The 21,580-nt window shown below is 36.4% G+C and overlaps 2 protein-coding genes and 1 non-coding gene across 4 annotated transcripts in view; all 3 read right to left on the bottom strand.

The window, feature by feature from the left end:
* Window positions 1-6,249, bottom strand: part of kirrel1a (kirre like nephrin family adhesion molecule 1a) — a 52,593-nt gene extending 46,344 nt beyond the window's left edge. For both annotated transcript variants that reach the window (XM_073836363.1, XM_073836364.1), the window contains exon 1: window positions 6,023-6,249. In XM_073836363.1, the coding sequence (XP_073692464.1) occupies window positions 6,023-6,071 (49 nt within the window). In that variant the 5' untranslated portion in view covers window positions 6,072-6,249. The remainder of the gene's footprint in view (window positions 1-6,022) is intronic.
* A 3,465-nt stretch (window positions 6,250-9,714) lies between these two features.
* trnar-ucu (transfer RNA arginine (anticodon UCU)) lies at window positions 9,715-9,788 on the bottom strand. Its single transcript has one exon. It is a non-coding gene; the product is annotated as a tRNA-Arg (tRNA).
* A 696-nt stretch (window positions 9,789-10,484) lies between these two features.
* il13ra1 (interleukin 13 receptor, alpha 1) lies at window positions 10,485-20,885 on the bottom strand. The gene is made up of 10 exons (XM_073837304.1): window positions 20,639-20,885; window positions 20,182-20,312; window positions 16,763-16,937; window positions 15,081-15,180; window positions 14,826-14,995; window positions 14,471-14,604; window positions 14,040-14,181; window positions 12,641-12,740; window positions 11,541-11,634; window positions 10,485-11,421 (listed from the first exon to the last, which is right to left on the bottom strand). The coding sequence occupies exons 1-10, from the start codon at window positions 20,718-20,720 to the stop codon at window positions 11,311-11,313; spliced, it is 1,239 nt and encodes a 412-aa protein (XP_073693405.1). The 5' UTR covers window positions 20,721-20,885; the 3' UTR covers window positions 10,485-11,310.
* Between the last annotated feature and the right edge of the window lie 695 nt (window positions 20,886-21,580).

Genomic DNA, 21,580 nt, shown 5'->3' with positions numbered 1-21,580 from the left:
ACACACTGCTAGCTTTCATTAGAAAAAAGGAAATCTACATATTTGCAAAATCAACTAGTCAGTGGGGCTACCTGAACAATGAATTGTCTAATTGCTCTTAAATTCGCAATGAACCGTAAGTAGCAAAAGATACTTTCTTCCATATTGTGACACATTCAAGTAAAACAGATTACATTGAAAAAGAAAAAAATGTAGGGTGGGGACTTGGTTCTCTCATTGGTTGTTGATTGGATGGAGGCAGATCTAAATACGAGCTAGCTGACTGTATGAAAGAGGCAGGGTTTAAACAGAAATCCAGCATACGTCACCAGAGAAGTCTGTCATTTTTACTGAAAATTTGACTCATAACAATCTGATTTAAAATGTTAGGTTAAAACAAACACAAAATGAAGCATGTATGCAACTGAAACAAAAAATGAAACCAGTGCAACCGAATGGACTGCAGAGGTTGATGCACGTTTTTAAAAGTTAGAAAGTAAAAGACTACTTTTCATTTTAAAAACCATAAAAGACAAAATGCAACACTCATACCCATACCAGAATGCTTAAAATGGCCAAACACTGCACTAGTAACTAAAGATTACAAACCAATTCCTCAGTCAGACCTCATCTCATCCAAAAAGAAATTCATCACTTTACCCTTATGTTGTTAAAAACCTTGTTAAAAAGGCTTTTTTCTGTGAAACACACAAGTAGATAGTTTGAAGAATGTTGGTTAGAATTTGAAAAATGTGGGGTTTGCACTTACGTCACGATTTGGTGAGTTACCCGGATGTGTGGCCGCATACTTGGATGTAAAAAATTGCATAGATTGCATGGTTAATGTAGTACTGAATACGTTGTTCTGCTCATTTAAGCTGTCTAAACCACGGAAAAAAAACATGTGGAAGCTGCTAAATCATATAGAGAAGGACTTAGTAAGCAGGAAGGGGCACAATATTTTGACAAACTAAAGTTAATAGGTACGAGCAGTATTAATTAAGATATTAGCCTAATATTTCACCAACTTGATCTGAAATGATAAGAACAAACATAAATGTTGTCAAGATTCTTGTCCTGGAAATCCTGGTTTAGTTTGGCCAACTACAAACGCCTTTTGTTCCTCAGGCAGTTTTTTGCACTCTTCTCATTGTTTTGTTACAACTTCTGGCAACCAGTTATTACAGCCCAAAACATGACAATAATTAATCATTTTCTGCAGCAGTAATCAGCAAAATATGCGAGTTTCGTTCAGTTCAATGGCACTGTTTACGTTCAGTTCCAATGTTGTGAAAACACTCTATTCACCCTAAATTTTAAATTGATTATCATTATTTACTTACTCTCATGAGAAACAGGCAAGTATTGCATCAGAAACAAGTGGTGCTAAAATTCGGGGAAAAAAAATCCTTTATTCGCCAAAAATCTTTTATGCTCGCTTGAGGTGGTTTTTGCATTGTGCGAAAAAGGGTTAAAGGATTAGTTCACTTTCATAACAAAAAAAAACATTTCAGGATTTCTCTCTTTATAATGGATATGGATGGCGCCCCAAAGTTTGAACTTCCGAAATGCAGTTTAAATGCAGCTTCAAAAGGCTCTAAACTATCCCAGTCGAGGAGGAAGGGTCTTATCTAGCGAAACGATCGGTTATTTTCGAAACAAACTGACAATTTATATACTTTTTAACCTCAAATGCTCGTCTTGTCTCATCTCTGCGCAGCCTGACGTACAGTTAGGGTACGTCTAAAAACTCCCATCTTGTTTTCTTCCCTAACTTCAAAATCACCTAAGATCGCTGCAAAAGTACCGACATAGTGTTTACAAAGTGAACATACAAAGAAGCTCAAACTCCCTTTAAAAACTATATAAATTGTCAATTTGTTTAGAAAAATAACCGATCGTTTCGTTAGATAAGACCCTTCCTCCTCGGCTGGGATCGTTTAGAGCAGGGGTTTTCAAACCTGTCCTGGAGCCTCCCCTGCCCTGCACATTTTGCTTGTCTCTCTCATCTAATACACCTGATTCAAATCATCAGCTCATTAGTAGAGACTGCAAGACCTGAATTGGGTGTGCCTAATAAGGGAGACATACAAAATGTGCAGGGCAGGGGAGGCTCCAGGACAGGTTTGAAAACCCCTGGTTTAGAGCATTTTGAAGCTGCATTTAAAGTGCATTTAAACGTTTTGAAATGTTTTCCTCAAAAAAAACACAATTTCTTTACGACTGAGGAAAGAAAGACATGGACATCTTGGATGACAAGGGGGTGAGTACATTATCTGTACATTGTTGTTATGAAAGTGAACTAATCCTTTAATGCAAATAATGGGAGATGGAAACGCATTTTGTGAATAAATTCTTCCACACGCACCAAAAAAGTCATGTGACTTTGCGTTATGAGGCGGGATAACTTGACTGACCATTGGACCAATCTCATTGCACAGCATCTGAAATGATGTTATGGTCATTCTGAAATGCCTGAGCAAAGTCTGTCATCAAAGTATTTCTGTATAATTGCCTCCTAGAACTGTCTTACAAGACTGCGTTCCCAAACAGAAACGAAAGCAGTGACAGCATTTACTTTGTTCCATCTGATCTCTGAGGCGCAAGTAATTTATTATATATGAAAATTATTATATTCAGTGGCTTCTCCTACTTTTTTTAGTGCCGGTTTATCAGGGAGTGATGATTTTGTCCTCTTTGACTCATTGAATGGAAACAGTGCTTATGTTTATGCAATAAGTTTTTGCACATAAATTAAAAAACTGCAACTTTGGATGGAAACCCGGTTCGTATTTGAACATGCAGAATGACAGCAAAATTTAACTCCTTCAAAATTTCAATTCCTTGCACAAAGCTATCATGTGGCCTGAAAATTTGAAAATGCCACAAAAGTCATACAAACTATATTTACAGTTTGCTTATGGTGTTTTTGTAGCTTGATAGATACTGTTGCAATGTACAAAAATCCTTTCAAAAAAGTTTTCCATGAAAAAAAAAGTGCTTTCAATGTGTTTGTAATAACATGTAGCAGTAAATGAGACACTTAGTGAGCATCATTACATTAATAGAGCAGGTGGGCTCAATACAGCTTGTGGAAATCTATCTTCAGCTCCAACCCTGTTCATACACACCTGCCTGTAATTTCCATGTGAACCTGAAGACTATAATTAAATGGTTCAGGTGAGTTTGATTAGAGATGGAACTCAACTCAGCAGGAACACAGATCTATCCATGAACAGAAGTTGAATATCCATTTGCATATTCATTCCACAGATAATTTGTCAAAAATAGTAGTTTATTTCTTCTTTCTTTACTCTTTAAATTGTGCCATAAAGCTATTAATCAACTTATACGTCCTACCTACCCGTAAGTAATACTGATAGCATAAAGGGTTTGCACTTATGTCACGTTTTGGTCAGTTTCCTGGATACGCGGCCATACTGGAGATACTCGGATGTAAACAACAGCGTGGATTGCACGGTTAATGTGCTACTGAATACATTGTTCCGCTAATTTATGCTGTCAAAACCACAGAAAAAAACCTGTGGAAGTTGTTAAATCATATAGAGAAGGGCCTAGTAAGCAGGAAAGGGTGCAATATTTTGACAAACTAAAGTTAATAGGTGGTAAAGATACAAAAAACAGTATTAATTAAGATATTAGCCTAATATTTCACCTACCTGACCAGAAATGATAAGAACAAACACACATTTTGTCAAAATTCTTGCCTTGGAAATCCTGGTTCAGTTTGGCCAACCTCAACCGCCTTTTGTTCCCCAGACAGTTTTTGCACTATATTGGCCAACTGATGACGTGTCGTGTAAACATTATATAGAAAATCATGCTGACACTACAAAAATGCACACGGTCCCCTCATTGATATATGCTGTGTTGCATATACAAAGTCTTAGTTTGTAAAGGGTTAACAATTACAGGACATGCCTGTACACAGTGTAACAGTGTGATTCATGGGACGACGGCAGGTTTTATTAGAGGTATTGCTTCTGAATGACTCCTGGCTGCCAGGATGAAGTGGGTCTGATGCTTAAGCTCAAATTACAATAGTTTGTCACTGTAAAATTGCAGACCTCTTCATTATAAACAAGTACACAATGCAGGAATAAAACAACACCTGATGTGTTTAAGAGTGTCTGACAAACCATAACATACTGCTAGGGTAACTAAAATAGAAAAGCAGAGATGTCTGATCTGCAACCTGATACAATATCTAATGCATTCTAATGGATACATGTTGCGAGTTCAAACATGACAACAAAGAACATCCCTTACAGTATGTGCGCATGCAGTCACACAACTGCCGTTTCTCGGGCAGGTTACTTCACAGTGTGTGTTTAATGTTGACCTATATTACTACACTGCGTACAGCACCATCCAACAGTTATTCGAAAGACAATGGTTGCATTGTTGTGAGGTCATCACAATTGCCTCCGCTTGCCTTGTTAAAGTCATTACAGTAATGCACCTCTTTAAAAGAGGTACCTTGAGGGCCAACTTACATGCCAAGTCATGTTCCTCTATAAGATAAGGCGACTGACCCGAGTATATTAGCATTTTTATTATCTGATAAGGCAAGGCAAGGCAAGTTTATTTATATAGCACATTTCATACACAATGGTAATTCAAAGTGCTGTACATAAAAGGAATTAAAATCATAATAGCATAAAAATCATACAAATTTATAATAATCACAACAATAAAAACAAAATTTAAGAACATTTAAGATGATTTAAAAAAAATGATTTAAAATTAATTAATACAGTGAAATGATTATACATAAAATAATGCAATCTGATACCTTAATACGTTCCACCTTAAGATGCAATAAATCATTAGAAATGACATCAGTGCATGTGCATTACTGTACAGTTTCAATTAAACCAATCTGGGCAAATCTTAAATTAAAACATGGTCACTTTAAATCAATAAAATTGATCATCTGTAAGATTCATCTTTCTGGTTGAAAAAAATGATAAGCAATAATGCTACCTGTAATGCACACTGTGCATTTCACACTGTACTTTCATTCATTCTAGTGAGTCATTCTGTATTCTGCTTCATTTTATAACTGCTTTAAACACTGTGTGATGCTGAACAAAGCCTGTCTGAATCTTTGGAAGACAAATCTCCCCAGATCTTGTCGCATGCTGACGTTCAAAGCGTTCGCGCAGCCATCAAGAGTCACCTGGACTTGTTTTCAAAAGGTATTTCTCGATGAATATGCATGTTTTTGCTTTGATATCCGTGGACCTTGTGAGAATGGCTTACATCATCCGTTCTACCTTGCCGGGACAAAAACACGCCCCTCACCTATGATGGAGTGGTCTGTACCTGCTCTCCCTCCCCGACTCGCTCACATACACACACACACACACATGCACAGTGTGTGACAGTAGACAATAGGGAGGGTGTCCGCATAAGGCGCGATCACGGGAAAAGATGCTGTAATCTAACAGGTAGAGCTCGGTGCTGTCGCCTAGCAACTCGCTGGATACATTAATACAGGCGCACCTGGATTTGCACAATGCGAGACATTAATTAGCCGTGCTATGTGCAGTGCAAATGGTCGGTTATTTGTGATCCAGCGTACTTGACTGTGGGCGCAGGTGCTGAAATTACCTGCACGACCTCGGGAAACGCAAACGAAGTGGTGCGTTTCTTTATGCGGGGGTCTGTCAGAGAACCCCTGCATGCGTGTGCATGAGCGTGTGCATGTGCGCGTGTCCTTTCCCCCCTCAAACCTCTCGTCTAATTTGTATTCTCATGACGAGAGCATGTTTGACGGGAGGGAACGCCGCTCTTCAGTCTTCCGCACTGGCAGAGTTTTTAGTCATCCCGTCATAACGGAATCGAACGGCAGCACCGTTAACTTTGCGCTCGGAACGCAAAGGTCACGTTGCACCTTTATGACAGACTAGACGTGAACGCTATAAAATCCTCTGCACATCTGCCCCCTTTTTCGCTCTCGTAGACTCTCACACAAGCACAACTTTGCGCCCGCGGTTCATTAAACGGAGTCACTTACCTCTGTGAAAACTCAACGCCAAACTCAGAAGCAGCAGCAGTCCCTGCATGGTTCAAATCTCCGCATGGGGAGCGTCAAAATCCCTCCAACGGTGGATTATAATCCTTCCATTCACGTGTTGGCTGTGTATTGGCCCTTTTCGCCCCCTTCGATACTTTTTAACACATTTCTAGTCGTTTTTCTTCAGCCGTTCCCTCTTTTGCCCTCCTCTCTTGCGTCCTCAACGACGCTCCGGTTTCTTGTTAGTGGCACATTCCTTGTTCATCGCTCTCTTGCTCTCTCTCTCTCTCTCTCTTTCCCTCGCTCTCTCTCTCTCTCTCGTGTCAGCAGCTGCTCCCTCCCTTTCTGTTTCTTTTCAGCGATGTCCAATTCATGAGCGAATCGTTCTCTTGAACTGAATCTTTTCAATGAATCGGTTCACAAAACTGTCTGAACAGCGGTTTACGACTCGGAATGAATCTATCCGAGCGGTTCTCGAGTCAAAGCTGATTCGTGATGTCCCATATGTTCTTTGACCTACTGTATGTCTGATATGGGTTACAGAAGTTCACTTCCAGAATTAAAATTCCCTGATAATTTACTCACCCCCATGTCATCCAATATGTTCTTTTTTACATCAGTCGAAAAGAAATTACGTCTTTTTTTCCATATAGTGGACTTCAGTGGGATCAATGGGTTGAAGGTCCAAAAATATCAGTTTTAATGCAGCTTTAAATGGCTCAACACAATCCAGATGAGGAATAATGGTCTTGTCTAGCGAAACGATTGGTCATTTTCTAATAAAAATATACATTTATATACTTTTTAACCACAAATGCTCATCATGCACTAGCTTGACCTCACGTATTATGTAGTCACGTTGGAAAGGTCAAGGTGGATGTACCAACCCAGTGTTTACAAAGCGAACGTCCAAAGAAAGTCAAGCGCCTTTTACAAAAAAAGGTAAAACAATGATGTCGGACAATTTTAAAGTTGGAGGAGAAGTTTTTCACTCTGCCCTACATTTTTTTACCAAAGTACACAGACGAACAACTAACTGCATGAAGATGCGTGTCGCAGAGCTAGTGCAAGATGAGCATTTGTGGTTAAAAAAATCTATTTTTCTTTTAAGAAAATGACAGATTATTTTACTGGATAAGACCCTTATTCCTTGGCTTTGCAATTAGAATCTTCAATCACCACTGAAGTCCACTCTATGGAGAAATTTTTTTTGCAACATTTTCCTCAGAAAACTTAATTTCTTTGCAACTGAAGAAAGACAGACATAAACATCTTGGATGACATGGGAGTGAGAAATTCTCCTCAACTCATCAAATTATTGGACAAAGAATTGACATGCCTGATTTATTGTGAGTTGAGAACCAATGAGTGTGCATAAATGAAAATTTGATGTTTATCTGCTTACCCCCAAGACATCCAAGATGTAGGTGACTTTGTTTCTTCAGTAGAACACAAATGAAGATTTTTACCTCAAACCATTGCAGTCTGTCAGTCATATAATGGCAGTCAATGATTACCAAATCTTTAAGAGTTAAAAAAAAAACATACACAGACAAAACCAAATTAAACCCTGCGGCTTGTGACGATACATTGAGGTCTTAAGACACAAAACGATCGGTCTGTGCAAGAAACTGAACAGTATTTCTATCATTATTTACCTCTGATCCATCGCAACGTTCTACTCTCCTAATATATATATATATATATTATATTATATATTATGTAAGCATAAGCCAGGATGTCAAGGACATGATGACGCAAGTGCAGAGTTTTTGAAATAATTTGAGTGTATAATAATTGTCCCTACATGTAGCTTTTTTGGAATATTTATATATTTTTTATGTATTTTATTTATATATTTTTCCACTCATTAAACTATACCAACAAGTATTAAACAGCAAAAATAAAAAAATGCATACATAAAACCAAAAGCCAGAGGAAATAAAAACATTTATACAAGAATGAACACTAAGAGTTGCTTGACTTTTTTCTCTCTTTTTTTTTTTTTTGCCCAATATGTAGTCATATGTTATTGACTGTAGTGGATTCTTACCTAAAATGTGCATTAATGTATAAACAATTGACCAAGAGCAATAAATAAGTTATATCGGTGTACTGAACCCGAGAGTTCGTACTCGTACTGTTATAAAGAAAGATCATTAAAAGTCTTTAAACATATTCAATCTCCTGTTCTATATCACAGTAAAATATTTTTTGTCTTTATACGACGAAGTGCTTAACATTTTTGAACCGGTTCTTTGAAAATAACTCTCGAAAGAACCGATTCGCTGAACTGAGTCGAACTGCCCATCACTATTTCCTTTTACCCAGCCCTGTTCAGTTGCCCTCCCTCTCTAGAACTCCACAGCGACAAAAAGAATAGACCCCGCGGGTGCGAAGAAAATAAACCTTCTCCTTCATGCGCATCGTTCAGATTGGACTCGCATTTTCTCCTTACAGCCCTGTTGTACGGAGAAGGACTCTGAGGGGCAAAATGTTGATACAGCATAGGCGAACTGATGGTCATTAGATGTACTGTAATTTGCCAGTCAAGATGTAAAATACAGAATCGCATTTGAATCCAAACTTGTCTAGGGATGCAGTTGCAGTTTGGAAATACAAGGACAAGCTATTTAGATCACTCGACTGTCAAATATGAAACCCTGGGGTTACTGTCATGATCTCGTTCATACTAACGTTTACTGTACGTATATGTTTGTGTGCTCTGCCACCTACTGGACAGAATTTGAACTACATGACAGAAATTAAACTAGTGATCAAATTACAGGCGATATTAGTTTTGACTGAATATAGGTGAAGTTTAAAAACGAATTTGAAACGATTCTTTGAAACGAACGTTCGAAAGAACCGATTCACTGAACTGAGTCGAACTGCCCATCACTATAATCTGCACAATATTCATAAATATCTTCTGATATAGGCAGTTTACTGAATTTAATTTTAATTTTGGCGCATTTGTATTGCATTTTGTTCATAGATACATTTTGTGATTTATGGTGGTTTGAAGTAGGCTACTTTATGCAAATGAGATCATGTTATTTAAATAATGTTTACTATTAAAATAATTTAATTTAAATGTCAGATTTACCTCTGTCTCAACATCACCATGTTCAGCCAAAATGGACTTTGAATCAAGAAGCACACACTCATGATATAACTAGAAATGCTTTACGGGATTAAAATAAAATTATATGTGAAAGGGCTGAGTTAAGAAATATTATGCGTTGGAGTAACAATATATAACATTAATAGCCTATGGCTATAAAATTGAAAAGCAATTTTATTTAAACTCATTTTAAATCATCTGTGTGTGTGTGTGTGTGTGTGTGTGTGTGTGAGAGAGAGAGAGAGAGAGAGAGAGAGAGAGAGAGAGAGAGAGACAGAGAGAAAGAATGATTTTTTATATATAAAATTAAGAAAATCTGAACATTTTTGTTTGTTGATACATGTACACTTACAGTGATTCGATATAAAAATTATGATTCAATTATTCAGTCCATATAAAATGCACTTCGTTTTTCAGGTTTTACATTTCTTACATTATTCTGTATGCGTTTAGTCAACGCACGCCGATACAAAGCTGCCTTAAACCATTAATTGCACTCACATCTTTCACCTGTACAAAATGCACAATAAAAGCAATTAACATGCCCCATCCGAGAGCTGCACTGCATCTCTGCCGGGACTCGAACCCGGAGCCTCTGGATTAGAAGTCCAGCGCGCTATTCCATTGCGCCACAGAGACCGAGCCAATAAAAATTGATCAGACCCGCTTTAGAGACACACTGCACAGCGTATAGCTTCATCAGCATCCAGCAGCATCAGGACCACAACGCCGCCATTTTGGTTCTCCGTGGACTGCCAGTAGGGGGAGCTCTACGCGCAAGTAAACAGTGACTTTGAGCCAACATGGCGGTCTTCGAGTGCTGTTTATGCAGCTTGAGTAACATTTGATTCAGAGATACAAATATTTATCGTAGTTGCTAGACCAGGGTTCCTCAAATCTTACCCTGGAGGTCCAATGCGCTGCAGAGTTTAGCTCCAACCCTGATGAAACTCACCTACCTGTGATTCTCTAATGATCCTGAAGACCTTGATTAGCATTCTCAGGTGTGTTTGATTAGGGTTAGAGCTAAACTCTGCAGTGCATTGGACCTCCAGGGTAAGATTTGAGGATCCCTGTGCTAGACTGTCCTCAAAAAGAGTGATGGGCAGTTACTATAGGACCTACGACTGTTATTACAATAGAACTTGTAAAATGTATTTTCTTTCTTTTATCCCAGTCTTTCCTATGCAAATTATTTGTCGAATAATTAAATGATCCAACTCTAAACAGTATGCCCAGTTATGCAAACAATTTAATTACAGGAAAACACTATGGTCACTTAAACTTGACATGGAACATAAAGTATGAAAATAAATACAATTTAGCTTCTTAAAGTATATATATGTATCATTTTATATACAATTTATAAAAACATATATTTACAATATCATTTTATTTATTTTTGAATGTACAAATATTTGTCATGTGACTTTATATATGCATTATTTTGTCTATATCCAGGTGTTTAGCCACCAGCCAAAGTTGTGAAGATTTACACATTTAGAGTCAAGAACATTTCTTTCTGGCATACAGTAAACCCCACTTGAATACATGTAACAATTCACAGTGTATAGAAAACCTCATTTCTTTAAAGTTTTTTCTTACAAAATCACTTTTGTAGCAGTACATGTAGTTTGTAAACTATGTGCAAAAACACCCACAAGGCCATAAATGCAGCTGTATAAACAAGCATGGTAAAGTTCAGTAATAATGTGAAAGAGATCAAAAGTCACAATTTCCACACTGCATCAATCTTTTTGCGGTGTTCCTCTATCAAGATGCATGAAGCTGCTTATGTCGTCTGCTGGCCTCTGGATACGCTGAATGGGTACAGCGCGAGCTTCACATGCCAGACAATCAGAGTCCAACCAACCTGCCCCAGGAAAGACTGTTGACTGCTTTTCTTATCTTCACAATACATTCAATGAAAACAAGCCACTGTCGTGCCAGGAAGAGCAATTTACTGCCAACGGTAATAAGTGAGGTCGAAGTCCATTCAGAAAAGGTAGGTGGAACCTGAGTTCATTAGTCATCAACAGATGAAACAGACAACAGGAGTTTAATCCTCCTCCTTGTATAGACATTTTCCCGTCAGTGTATGTTTTAAGTTCAACCCTGAGTCCGTCCTGATTCACTGGATATTTTCAGTCATCAGAATTCTTTATACCTGCTTGTGTGTCGTATTTTGTACAAGTGGTGTTTCAGGTTCAAGATCTATCTTGCTTTCCACGATTTCTTCAATAGGGACATACAGTCTGGTATCTGCAGGAATCTGGTGGTGAAAGAGATTGAATCAAGAATATTAATTGAATGTTTTTTACAGGAAGATGTGTGAGTCTAAAAGGCTTCTGATTGTGAAACTAATGAGTAATGACTGGCTGCACGATTTACCCGCAGATCCTCTGCCGTTCTAATGTTGTTGATGAACATGTCCTTAAACATAAGTGTCGGCTCTGGGATTTTTGGGAATATAATGTCTTTATGTCTGAAGGAAGAGAAGCAATTTCAGATTTTAGTTCATTCCAGGCCTCAGTAATCAATATTTAGTCATGTATTAAACTAACAGTAAGATTTTGAATGTTTCATGTCTAAGTCATTTCTGCTCACTAAGCCTGCATTTATTTGATCCAAAGTACAGCAAAAACAGTAACATTTTGAACTATTTTTACTGTTTAATTTTTCTTTCCTATTTGAATATATTTTCAAATGTAATTTATTTGTGTGATCAAAGCTACATTTTCAGCATCATTACTCCAGTCTTCAGTGTCACATGATCCTTCAGAAATCATTCTAATATGCTCAAGAAACATTTATTATTATTATTATTATTATTATTATTATCAGTATTTAAAACAGTTAAGCACATTTCAGATCAGCATTTATCTGAAAAAAGCTTTTGTAACATTATACACTTTACCATTCAAAAGGTATTTATATAGACATGATTTTATTAATGGAAATTAATACTTTTATTTAGCAAAATTGCTTTAAATTGGCCAAAAGTGATGATTAAGACATTTATAATGTTACAGAAGGTTTCTATTTCAGATAAATGAAAGCCTAAAAAAAATACTCAGCTGTTTTTAACATAATAATATTAATAAATCAGAATATCAGTATGATTTCTGAAGGATCATGTGACTGGAGTAATGATGCTAAAAATTCAGCTTTGAAATCACAGGGATAAATTACATTTTAAAATAAATTCAAATAGAAAACACTTATTTTAAATGGTTAAAATGTTACTGTTTTTGCTGTACGTTGGATTAAATAAATGCAGAAGAAACTTCTTTAAAAAATGTTTAAAATCTTTTGACTGGTAATGTAATTAAAAAGATTTGCCCATAACTTCACAAGATGTACAATTAGGATGCAAAGAAATCTTAAAAATGTGCAACATATGTAATATATAAAACATGATGATGCAATAATATTGTTTCACGCTTGTCTAATAGATAAGCAGAACAATGAAAATCTAAATCATTCATCACCTTCTGAGCAGCACAAGGGAAACTATCAGGCAACAGGAAACTATGAGCGGGATAATAATGAGAGCCAGCAATGCAGGCAAATTGGGATCTCTGTTCTCACCTATGAAACAGCACAAAGAAAAACATTAAAGTTCAACTGTCAAAGACCAAAGGACAGCACATTTTATATGCAGGATGTGAAGGCAAGTAACTCCCAGTCAAAAGTTCAAGATTGTCCTGGAAACTAAAACTGTCCTGTGCCTTTTTATTTTTACTGTTTTACCCTTGTTACAGGCTTCCTTTTACATTCCTATTTTATATAAAATATGAATTACAGTTGAGGTCAAAAGTTTACATACACCTTTCAGAATCTGCAAAATGTTAATTATTTTACCAAAATAAGAGAAATCATACAAAATGCATGTTATTTTTTATTTAGTACTGACCTGAATAAGATATTTCACATAAAAGATGTTTACATATAGTTCACACGAGAAAATAATTGTTGAATCTATAAAAATGACCCTGTTCCAAAGTTTACATCCCCTTGATTCTTAATACTGTGTTGTTACATGAAAGATCCACAGCTGTGTTTTTTTTTTTTGTTTGTTTGTTTGTTTAGTGATTGTTAAAATATGCAACCATTACAGAAGGCTCAAACGTTCACTGAGGCTTCAGAAGAAAACATGACGCATTAGGAGCCGGAGGTGTAAACTTTTGAACGGAATGAAGATATTACATTTTTCTTATTTTATCTAAATATCATATTTTTTCATTTTGTGTTGCCCAGAAGCTACAGAAGATACTTACATGTCTCCCAGAAGACAAAATAAGTTAATTTTACCCTGATCTTAAAATTCCAATTCAAAATGTTTTCACCCCCAGCTCTTTCTTCTGAAGCATCAGTGAGCGTTTAAACTTTCTGTAATAGTTGTATGTGAGTCCCCCAGTTGTCCTCAGTGTGAAAAGATGGATCAAAATCATACGGTCATTGTTGAAACAGTTTCAAATACACAAAAATGCTGAAAAACCAAAGCAATTGGGGGACCTGAAGGACTTTTCTAAAGAGCAGTGGCAGTTTAACTGTTCAGGACAAACAAGGGACTCATGAACAACTATCACTAAACAAAAAAAAAAAAACAGCTCTGGATGTCTGTAAGTGTATGTAAACTTTAGAACGAGGTCATTTTTATATGTGTAAATGCCTTTTGTGTGAACTATCTTATCCAGGTAAGTACTAAATAAAAAAAAATAACATGCATTTTGTATGATCTCTCTTATTTTGGTAAAATAATTAACATTTAGCAGATTCTGCAAGGTGAATGTAAACTTTTGACCTCGGTACCTTCCTAATACTATTACAATCTAAACAAAGAATGTCATAGTTTAATATGATGCTAACTGCTAGTTCCAGACGTACCGTATTCCACCTCGTCACTCGGGTCACTCTTCCCTGCACCACATTTGTCAAAAAAGATGATCTGCACTCTAGCTCTGTACTTGCAGTTTGAGTCATACTCAACTACATGCTTGTCATCCTCTATGACCTTTTCTGGTGCAATCTGTAAACATATGTATACAACAGAAAAATATAGGATCAGAAAATCACAGAATAACATGACATTATGCGCAACACTCCATGCACACTAATAGCTCTCCCAAGTCAATGCTTAAAATGTGTGTTGACTGATACACATTGCATTGTTTACATTTCCTTTTTCATTTCTTCTATACTCTTAAGCATCAAAAGAGGGAAGTTATATGTGTATTTAAAGCTTTAGTGAGACTGATAATAGCGAATAAAGTCTTGATCTCATACTATTAAGTATAAAAATACAGAACATGATTTACCTTATCGCACATGCTGTATGTGTAGTTGTATTTGTAGCAGTGAGGTTCAAACTCATTTAAATCTGATGCTTCTGTTTCAAAACGAAGAGAGTGCCCATCCCTCTGGATTTTAAGTTTAGGTTTGTTTAGTTTCACTGTAAAGGAAGCCCCCAAACAAAGAGACTATTAATTAGTAATGTTGGAAAATGTGAAAAATTTAGCTCATATTCTCTTGCAGCTGCAATACAGATTTTCTGCTGTTCCCTTTAATATGATTAACTACATTTGTTCTCAAATAATTTGCTTTTGTGAAAATGACACCTTTTCTGTGCATGTTTAAAAAGTCTATGTTCTGTGCAAAAAAGTCTGTGTTTACCGTATTGTACTGGACGTTCATCCATGAATGTGTTGGTTACAGGTACCCCCTTATAAGTGCCATTGAACAGGTAGAACATGCCTGTCATCTCCTTGAGAAATGCATTGTGTATGATGCATTCTCCAATCTTCATCTCATTGCATTTTATTACTGTATCATTCTGAGGAGACCTGAAACAAACATAATAATAAATAAACACAAATGACAAATGAAAAAGAAATATACAAAACAATGGTAAGAAAAAGAGTTACATACCAGTAATAAAAACCAAGGTCTTGGACATCATCAACAGGACTCCAAGTGCACTTCAGCCTTTGGTGAGAATACTCGTAGCTCCTGTTTGCCACCAGCAGCACTGAAATAAATGTGGAGATTTCAAATCAGTCCTCATGATTGGAGTTTGAAACTCACTGTAACATTCAGAGCTCAATAAGACTCAGTCTGAAATGTGACAAGGTTACATGCAAATTCATCAACACATGAACACACACGTTTACATGCCAATGTGTTAAGTGATTCAGTTGAGAAATATTTATTATATTAATAATATTCCTAAAAAAACGATTTATTTATTTAAGTATGATTTAGTGAACAGTCACAGCATTGTCTAAACTTTTGCTTGAATTAGGAATTAACTCTGTATTAGACATTTAGAGAAAACTAAATCACAAATGCATATTTGACAAATGCTGCTGTTAAAAAAGATACTAATGCAGAGGCAGAAGGAGAAGGAGAAAGCAGAAATTCAGTGTGATCTAAACTGTTTGTTTGGCATCCTGTCACAATGTAATGCAGATTGTGGAGAAAAAAACCTACTTAAGAAAAAATCTTAAAATAGAATTAATTTCTTGGGTAAAATGAAGGATTCTATGATCTGTATCCATTAATACCATAACATTAATAAACCTCAATGACTTAAAGGACTATTTTCTCACCACCACGTAATTCCAGATGTTCATGTCTTTCTTTCGTCAGTTGAAAAGAAATTAAGGTCTTTGAGATAAACATTCCAGGATTTTTCTCCATATAGTGGACTTTATTGGGATCAATGGGTTGAATTGCAGTTTCAATGGAGCTTCAAAGGGCTCTACATGATCCCAGAAGGAATAAAGGTCTTATCTAGTGAAATGATTGGTCATTTGCTTAAAAAATTAAAATGTATATACTTTTTAACCACAGATGCTCATCTTGCACTAGCTCAACATCACGTATTATGTAGTCATGTGACCTACGTGTGACATAGGTGGAAATACCGACCCAGTGTTTACAAAGCGAACATGAAAGACAGTCAAACATCCTTTACAAAAACAGGTAAAACAGCGATGTCGGACAATTTTGAAGTTAGAGGATCTAACCGCGTGTGACCTTTCCAACGTGATTCTGTAATGTGTGCAGTCGCATATGCGCATCACAGAGCTAGTGCAAGATGAGCATTTGTGGTTAAAAAGTATATACTTTTTTTTTCAGAAAATGGCAGATTGTTTCACTAGATAAGACCCTTATTCCTCGACTGGGATTGTGTAGAGCCCTTTGAAGCTTCGATTTGGACCTTTAACCATTGCCACCATTGAAACCCACTATATCAGGGGTCACCACACTCGGTCCTGGAGGGCCAGTATCCTACAGAGTAATCAAACACACCTGAACCAGCTAATCAAGGTCTTAATATGTATACTTGAAACTTCCAGGCAGGTGTGTTGAGGCAAGTTGGAGCTAAACTCCGAGTTTGGTGATCCCTGTACTAAATGGAGAAAAACTTTGGAATGTTTTCCTCAAAAACCTTAATTTCTTTTCTTTTCTAAAAGTGAACTTATCCTTTAAGACTGAATAAACCAATAAACATACTTCACTGCCACTGGATCAATATAAAATGGTTAAAAATGGACCAAGACCCAAAAAACATTTTACATCAGATTGTTGGCTATCATGCAGAGTACCTAGAGGTGGAGAGATGGGTTTTTCCAAAGGTGGACTAGGGTCTTTGTTTCCACAGTTTTCAGGGTTCACCGTAACACTGATGCACAGTCCAATCTCATTGGAGATATTAAATTTGCAGGTTGTGTTTGGGACTCTCCTGGATTGGCTTGCTTGCTTCGGTGTTTGAGAACAGTTCTGTTGGCGACAGAGGATTTTCATGTTAATTTCCACTATAAAAATACAGTATGTTTGCACTTGTGTTTATTTTGTGTTACTGTGTGTGCGCATTACTCAATACTCAGTAAGAATGAGTCACTTGTTTCTAACGAAAACTCTCATTCTTTCTTTCCAAAAAATTGTCCCCAAAGCTACAGCTAATACAAAATGATATATCAAAGTAATTAAAAAAAATCTTTTTACTAGGTACAAAGATGTCTAAAATTTTAAGGGATTTTTTTTGTGCATAAATTGAATTGCAGTTCTACAGACCAGCTCCAAAAGGAAACTACATAAGAGCACAAGTGTTAATTCATGTTATTAAAACCACACAAATGAAATTTTAAATCTATATATTGTATATATAGTAGTTTTAAACAAGTTTCACAGAGTTTGATATTAAAAAAACTCACATTTTGTTCCATAGTTTTTTGAAATTTTAAACACAAACACATTAAAGTTGCTAAGATTCCAAACAATAGAGTTCCAGAACTTGAACAATATTTTGTTTCCTCTTCCTTTCACTTCACCAAACCTTGTTATTATTATTAATGCATGATGAAAGTCTCAGACTTAGAAGTTGGTCTAATCTAATGGTATAATTTAAATCAATGTAATATTAAATCACAGTTTTTTTCTAATTTGATACAGCCTGTGTCAGACTTCATAATCTCAGTGAAGTGGCCATGCCGTTTGCTAACCTGACTGGTTCTCCTAGAATGAAGTGACTTTTCAGAAGTCCTGTGTTTAACTCTGAAATTCCCTAAAATGTCACAGGGCAAATCAACCAAAGATCATCCAAATCATTATCTGTGTAACATGTACGTATGGATTTAAACACAATACGTTTCATATGTGTGTTGGTGAGAAAACGCATATCTGATAAAAGCTCATTTGATTGCAAGGGCATGATTTGTAACCTTTCAATTCTTATAATTGCTCCAATGTGTAGACATTTGTGTGAACATCATCCCTAGAGTTAATCATGAAAACAGAGTTTGAAAAGAAGTACACAGTGTAAGCTGCTCACTGACTGTTTTATCTGGCAAACTACCAGCTTTCCAGCAGCAGCCACTACAGATTTAAACAATGACAGGCAAAGTGTTCTTAAAAGTAAATTGAATGTGTTATATTAGTACTTAGTAGTATTTTTAGAAAATCTTTATGCATACTTCCTTTCCTTTACTATAACACTCAATGGGAAATACAAGAAGAGAGAATTGTGTAAATGAAATAGGGCAAAGTGAAAACAACAAACCCAATGTAGACTTTGACTTTGGCTGTGGGGAAGAGCTGTGGCAATAAAGTATCAGAAAACGCAACCTAATTTAGTTTTTCCTGACTTAAGATGGACAAAAACACTACAAATTCCAGTTTAGTTTTGTTCAGGGCTTCTCAGACCTGGTTAATTGCGTGATTACAGAGTAAAACTATGCTGCCTATGCTACACAAACTGTGCCAGGGACACTTAAACTATCATCTGCCCTGGTTTGACTCAAGTATGGTCATACAACAGAGTTAAATGTTTATCTGTAAAACTACAGGGCTATTTGAAACCGAGAAGGCAAAAGTCATTAAAAACAGTAAAGACCATTCACACCTACTTGTATAACTCATAACAGAATATAACAGATATGTCTTTGGAGACTTGCCTCCCTTCGTCCTTTAGTGGAAGTTTCTGAACCCTTAAAATGTTTGCTGGGAAAAATATGTGAACCTCTGTCTTAAGTATCCAGAGTGACCCTCCAGTTAAACAGCAAAAACAGCAACCAAACATTTCCAGTAAATATAAATTATCTCTGCACATCAGCTCAGAGGAATTTTTGGCCCTTTGCCTAATCTCAGCTACATCGGTGGGCTTCTTTTGGTGAAATGGGTCTCCTCAGGACAGTGTTTCTACTGGATTAAAATTTGGGACCTCGACTTTGGAATTTCAAATTCATTTTGATTTCATTATTTAATAGTAAACAATAAGTGACCCTGGACCACAAAACCAGTTTTAAGTAGCACAGGTATATTTGTAGCAATAGCCTATGGGTCAAAATTATGCCAAAAATCATTAAGTAAATGTTCCATGACGATATTTTGTTAATTTCCTACCATAAATATATCAAAACACAATTTTTGATTATTAATATGCATTGCTAAGAACTTCATTTGGACAACTTTAAAGGCGATTTTCTTAATATTCTCCCTCATATTTTAGATTTTCAAATAGTTGTATCTCGGCCAAATATTGTTCTATCCTAACAAACCATACATCAATGGCAAGCTTATTTATTCAACGTTCAGGTGACACATACATCTCACTTAAAAAAAATTGACCCTTATGACTGGTTTTGTGCTCCAGGGTCACATTCATCTGAAAGACCAAACATATTAATCTTGGAGTGATTTTTTTTTTTTTTTGACAGTCCAGCTCTACAGTAGACTGCCGTTGGGAGGATCCGACTTTGATTGAGAAGACCCAGGTTTTTGTCAATAGTGCAGGAACTGCTAAACTCACTCAAACTTAGCTATTAAATTAACTGATCACATACCTTTTCCATAAATACATAAATAATAATAATAAAAAAAAAAATGATACAATTACATCTCAAAGCGCTTGATAGGATCTGTTCACATCATCGATAATATACACTACCGTTCAAAAGTTTGGGGTCAGTAAGACTTGTAATAGTCTTTAAAGAAGTCTCTTAAGCTCATCAAGGCTGCATTTATTTGATTAAAAATACAGAAAAAAACAGTAACAGTGTTTTTGCAATATAAAAAAATGTTTTTTATTTTAACATACTTTAAAATAGAGTTTATTCCTGTGATGAAAAGCTGTCTTAAGTGCCACATGATCCTTCAGAAATCATTCTAATATGCTGATTTATTGATCAGTGTTGGATAATATCAACAGTTGTGCTGCCAAATATTTTTCAGAATTTTTTCAGGATTCTTTCATGAATAACAAGTTTAAAAAGTAGTGTTTATTCAAAATATAATTTTTGTATAACAATGTAAATTATTTATTATTAACTTTTAATAAACTTTTAATTATTAACTTAATACATCCTTGGTGAATAAAAGTATTAATTTCTTTAAAAAAAAAAGAAACAATAAAAATATACTGACTCCAAACTTTTGAACGGTAGTGTATATATGTAGAAACATTTTAAAGAGTTTCCAAATGCTTTATTCAAGAGTAGCAGTTCATTGAAACTGAGCGGTGACTCACCTGAGAATGGCGCACGTCCACCGTGTAGTTCACTTTGCAATTAGGTTCCAAATCCTTGGGCTTTTCCCACGTCAAATTAAGTGTGAAAGGTGTTTCCCATTTAAAAAGCAGGTTCCTTGGTGGAGGAAGCTCTGTGGGGTTCAGGAGCAGTTGAACAATGTTAATGACCGAAACATAAAAAAGAGAAATATAAAACAAAAACAACGTCGGCTCAACAAGCAAGTAACTCTAGTAGCGTTAGTAACGTTCTGTTGTTTGTAGTAGTAACAAACTACTACGGGGAGCAAGTTCAGACAAGAAACAGGTTTAGTCGAAACACACTGGCGGTTCTTCAGGAGAAAGTCTCTGACGTCACAGGTTACGGGAATTATACAGGATATCCCACACTCGCTGTCATAGGAAAACTTGAGGAAAGCACGTCCCTAACAAACAAGCAACAAACAGCAGTTAAACCCACCTGTGTCGCTTTCAACCCCAACAAACATGAGTGAGACGGAGAAGCATATCATTAAGGAGGTATCCCAAACTCGAAACATCATGTTGTAGGTTTTATTCCGTGTAAAATCCAAAATCCCGTAAATCCTGTGTTGATATACTGAAACCGCGATATTTTTCCTTTTTCTTTTACTGTTCAAGTGGTCGTACTCGTGCCCGACATAATAATTCAGACTCAAAGGTTAATAGACGATCGACGCGCCCGTCAGCCTTGCTCTCAAAGCAAAAGTGAGACTGGAGTTTGTTGGACACAGTGACACTGACAGCCTGCGGTGGGTGGAGTGTGTGAATTCATCCACTCACGCTCACATGCTCTCTGTGGATTAAAGGGAACTACTTACTGGCATTGCCTCATTTTTGCGGATTTGTAAATCCAAAGTTAAATTATGGATATCGTCCCAGTCTAATTAGTAGGACATGATACAGTAACAGTCAAGGAAATAAAAAATAGGCAAACAGAAAAGTACTGGCAGCTCAATACCGGGAAGTTATCCATTATTCATTTACGGACATATCCGTTAATTAAGCAATAAGGTACGAGAGGCCGTGCTGTATCATGAATAAATCACGGCTGAAGGGCGTTGTTAGGCACGACGCGAGTGCCTGCAACCAGTGGCGCCTCCAAGGGGGGGCCAGGGGGGGCCGCGGCCACCCCTAAAATGACACTGGCCACCCCATTGGCCCCCCCCAACCAGCAAGAGTGGAGTTTTTTAGAATAATAATTTTATTTGATTAATTAACACGGACATTGACAAAACACAATATTAGAAAAAAATATAATAAACTTCTATGATGTGTAATGTAGAATACGCTCTCAGTCTCAACCCCTCCACCTCTTGAGTTGCGGCGACATCAAGCACTCTCACAAGCGCAGCCGCACCGCGAAGCATGCAGAAATAGTTCA

Source organism: Garra rufa, chromosome 3, assembly GCF_049309525.1.
Source record: "Garra rufa chromosome 3, GarRuf1.0, whole genome shotgun sequence".
Lineage (NCBI taxonomy): Eukaryota > Metazoa > Chordata > Actinopteri > Cypriniformes > Cyprinidae > Garra > Garra rufa.
This window is presented reverse-complemented; position numbering and strand designations above follow the sequence as displayed.